Raw genomic sequence first — 3,159 nt, forward strand, 5'->3', positions numbered from 1 at the left:
TTCTGGGCACAATGATCACACCCAAATTTCATTGTTCGGATTAGTTTTATGTAGTAGGAAAAGTAAAAAAATCTTGTTCTAGATAGTTACTTTTGCTGAAGTAGAGAGTTCACATGTCAATTTTGCAGGGGATAGAAACTTGAATGGAAGGAGGAGTAATAGCCTGTTCACATTGTCACGTTGATGCAGATATTCTAGGATGAAGGCGTGTGAGATCTGTGTTTCTAAATAAATGGAACATGATTGAGTAAATAAAAGGAGAGAAACACTGGATCGCACTTACGAAGAATATTGTTAACGAAGAAAGAACTGTGCACTTGCATCACAACTTCAAGCCCCAGAGGTTAAAGCATATCCAAGGATGGGAGCATAGTATACGAAAGAAATGTAAAAACATAAACTTTTTATACAAACGGAGTAGGATCTAAATTGAGTAATATCTTACTCAAAAATGACTTTTTTAGTTTATATATGTCTTTGGTAGAAAAATTCCTGTATTAAACTTCCTCAAGCTATAATTTCATAAAGGTGTGCGGAAGCAGCTTCTAAGAAACCGATGACAAATAATAATAAACGCCTTTGTGGAGGAAACGTTATTTGTAACTGCATTAATTTTTGAAGTTTACATTTCAAATTGCTGGTAGGCTTAATCATGAGATAATTACTTATCAAAATTTGCTTAATCTTGTGTAGGCATTTATTGAAGCTGAGAACATGAGGCTGGAACATGAACCTTATCAGTTCTCATCAAAAGAAATAATAATCAGAATCGAATACAAATACTGTCCAAATCTTACCATTATTGACACTCCAGGACTTATTGCGCCTGCGCCTGCTCGAAAAAATCGTTCTTTACAGGTTAAAGGACGAAAATAAAATTATATATCTATCACTTCTGAAGCAATTATGTGTTAAATGTTGTGAACCTATCAATGGCAGGCTCAAGCTCGTGCCGTGGAATCTATGGTGCGAGCCAAAATGCAGCACAAAGAATTCATTATATTATGTCTTGAAGATTGCAACGATTGGAGTAATGCTACAATGCAGAGGATTGTGATGCAAGTACGTTACAGTTTTGTCCTATATCTATTAATTTTATGAGGTCTTTTTGGGAAATTATGATGGTCAAAAGAAATAATTGAGTACCTTAGAAGTTCTGACACTAAGCACAATTTTTTTTTACATTCTCATATAGATTGATCCTGAACTTTCAAGGACTGTAATTGTCTCAACAAAGCTTGACACAAAAATACCTCAGTTCGCACGAGCTTCAGATGTGGATGTTTTTCTTTCACCACCTGCATGCACTCTTGATGGTTTCATGTTAGGCGATTCACCCTTTTTCACATCTGTTCCTTCTGGGAGAGTTGGGTCTGGTCATGAATCTGTTTACAGATCGATTGATGAGTTTAAACAGGTTAGATCTCAATATCTGCCTAAATGCATTATTGTCTGAGTTAGTTGTATTAGAGGTCATTGATGCTGATAAGGGCACCTAATGGATGCCCTTATGTGTGTTTGAACAACTAATTTAACTAGCAAACATATGTTGGTTCTCCTTTTTGTCTTCTAGTTTTAAGAATGCCCCACCTTATACAATGAAACCCAGAGCATTTTTTTTTCAATATTCCATGCAAACTATCTCTGGGAAATAAAAGCAGTATTTCTAATATAATTAGGCTGTGGGGTGCTAATATCATATGATGTTCCACTTTTGCATGCCATGCAATATAAAATCGAGCATACAAAAACTGTATAATGGCATTTGTTCATCGTGCTGAATTAGGATTTTTTATCTTGACACTGTAAACAGTGTTATGTTCCACAATAAATGATTCTCCATGTTTGGTGGCTTTTCTTGTATAACTTGTGCACCCATTGGCACATTTGTCATAGATTAGAATATTAGTTATCGTGTAAATACTAAAATCACTCACTCATTATCAAATAGACTCAATCTTTTCTGTCCATTACGATTCCACCTGAGCGTCTTCTACTTTTAATAGGCAATTAACTAGATCAGAAAAATCTGTTACTTGCTGAGAATACATTTTTCTCGTAAGGTCACTTGAAACAAGATTCTTTGGTTTAGGGCCCTTTTGTGTTTGTCACTCAAAGTATTGCTTTGGAAGAGTAAGGTAAAAAATAAAAAGATTTGGCTAACACTACCCATTGTTGCTTCATTTCCCCTTCATCAATGTAAAAGCAGCAGTGCCCTAAAATTGTCACAATATAAAACTTCAGTAAATATTGAATACACGATATCCTCAATTGAAAACTTCGGGTACTTTTATCAATGTTTAAGCAATCGTTACTGGTCTTACCGGAATACACCAGCTTATATTGGGTGGTACTGAAAGTCTCGGACACCAATGAATGGTACCAGACAGAAACTTTTTAGTTTCTATAACATTTCTTATGTATAGTTAACCCATTGTACATATAGTAACATCATTGTAATTATTTTTTCTTAAGATATAATATTCTCAAATACTAATAATATTTTCATCAGTGTACTTTGGTGCTTATTTCATCCATATATGTCATTGTTATATGAATTTGCTAGTATGTCTTTAAAATATTTTAATTGATATATTATCCATCTAAAAATAAATCTGATTTGGTATCTGAGGAGACATCGATAATGATATACCAAGAGGTTATTTGAGATGTTTTTACTTGTGCTATTTATATATTGGCTTTTCAGTTTTCATTAATGCTCAGCAAAATTTGTCTACTTGTATGATAGTCCATGTTTGGTTGAATAATTACTTTTTGCGTTTGTTTTGGGACAACTATCATGTTGGATAAAGACGCATGGTTCTAGTATAGGATTGGGCATATTTGGCCCAATGCTGTGGCGTGGCACAGAGGCAGGATTCGCTATGTTGTAGCTTTTAATTTCTGTATATTTTTCTATTTCATGCTGTGTCCCAGAATGCAACTTCCTGTACATTGACAGGCTATTTATTTGAGAGAGATGGAAGATATCACAGCTTTAGAGGAGAAGTTGGGAAGATCACTTTCCAAACAGGAACGGAGCAGAATAGGAGTTAGCAGCCTTAGGTTGCTGCAAAAGAGGTACATATATTACATGTTACTCGGTCGTGTATCTTGTGCAATGACTAATTAAAGCTGACATGAAATTTATGATATAAA

General features: G+C 34.5%; 1 protein-coding gene across 1 annotated transcript; it reads left to right on the forward strand.

Moving 5' to 3' along the window:
- Positions 1–704: 704 nt before the first annotated feature.
- LOC111390499 (dynamin-like protein ARC5) lies at positions 705–3,061 on the forward strand. Its single transcript, XM_023015545.1, has 4 exons — positions 705–858; positions 940–1,062; positions 1,196–1,417; positions 2,938–3,061. Exons 1-4 carry the CDS (start codon positions 715–717, stop codon positions 3,055–3,057), a joined length of 609 nt encoding a protein of 202 aa, XP_022871313.1. The 5' UTR covers positions 705–714; the 3' UTR covers positions 3,058–3,061.
- The last annotated feature ends 98 nt before the right edge of the window (positions 3,062–3,159 follow it).

Source organism: Olea europaea, unplaced genomic scaffold (assembly GCF_002742605.1).
Source record: "Olea europaea var. sylvestris unplaced genomic scaffold, O_europaea_v1 scaffold6848, whole genome shotgun sequence".
NCBI lineage: Eukaryota > Viridiplantae > Streptophyta > Magnoliopsida > Lamiales > Oleaceae > Olea > Olea europaea.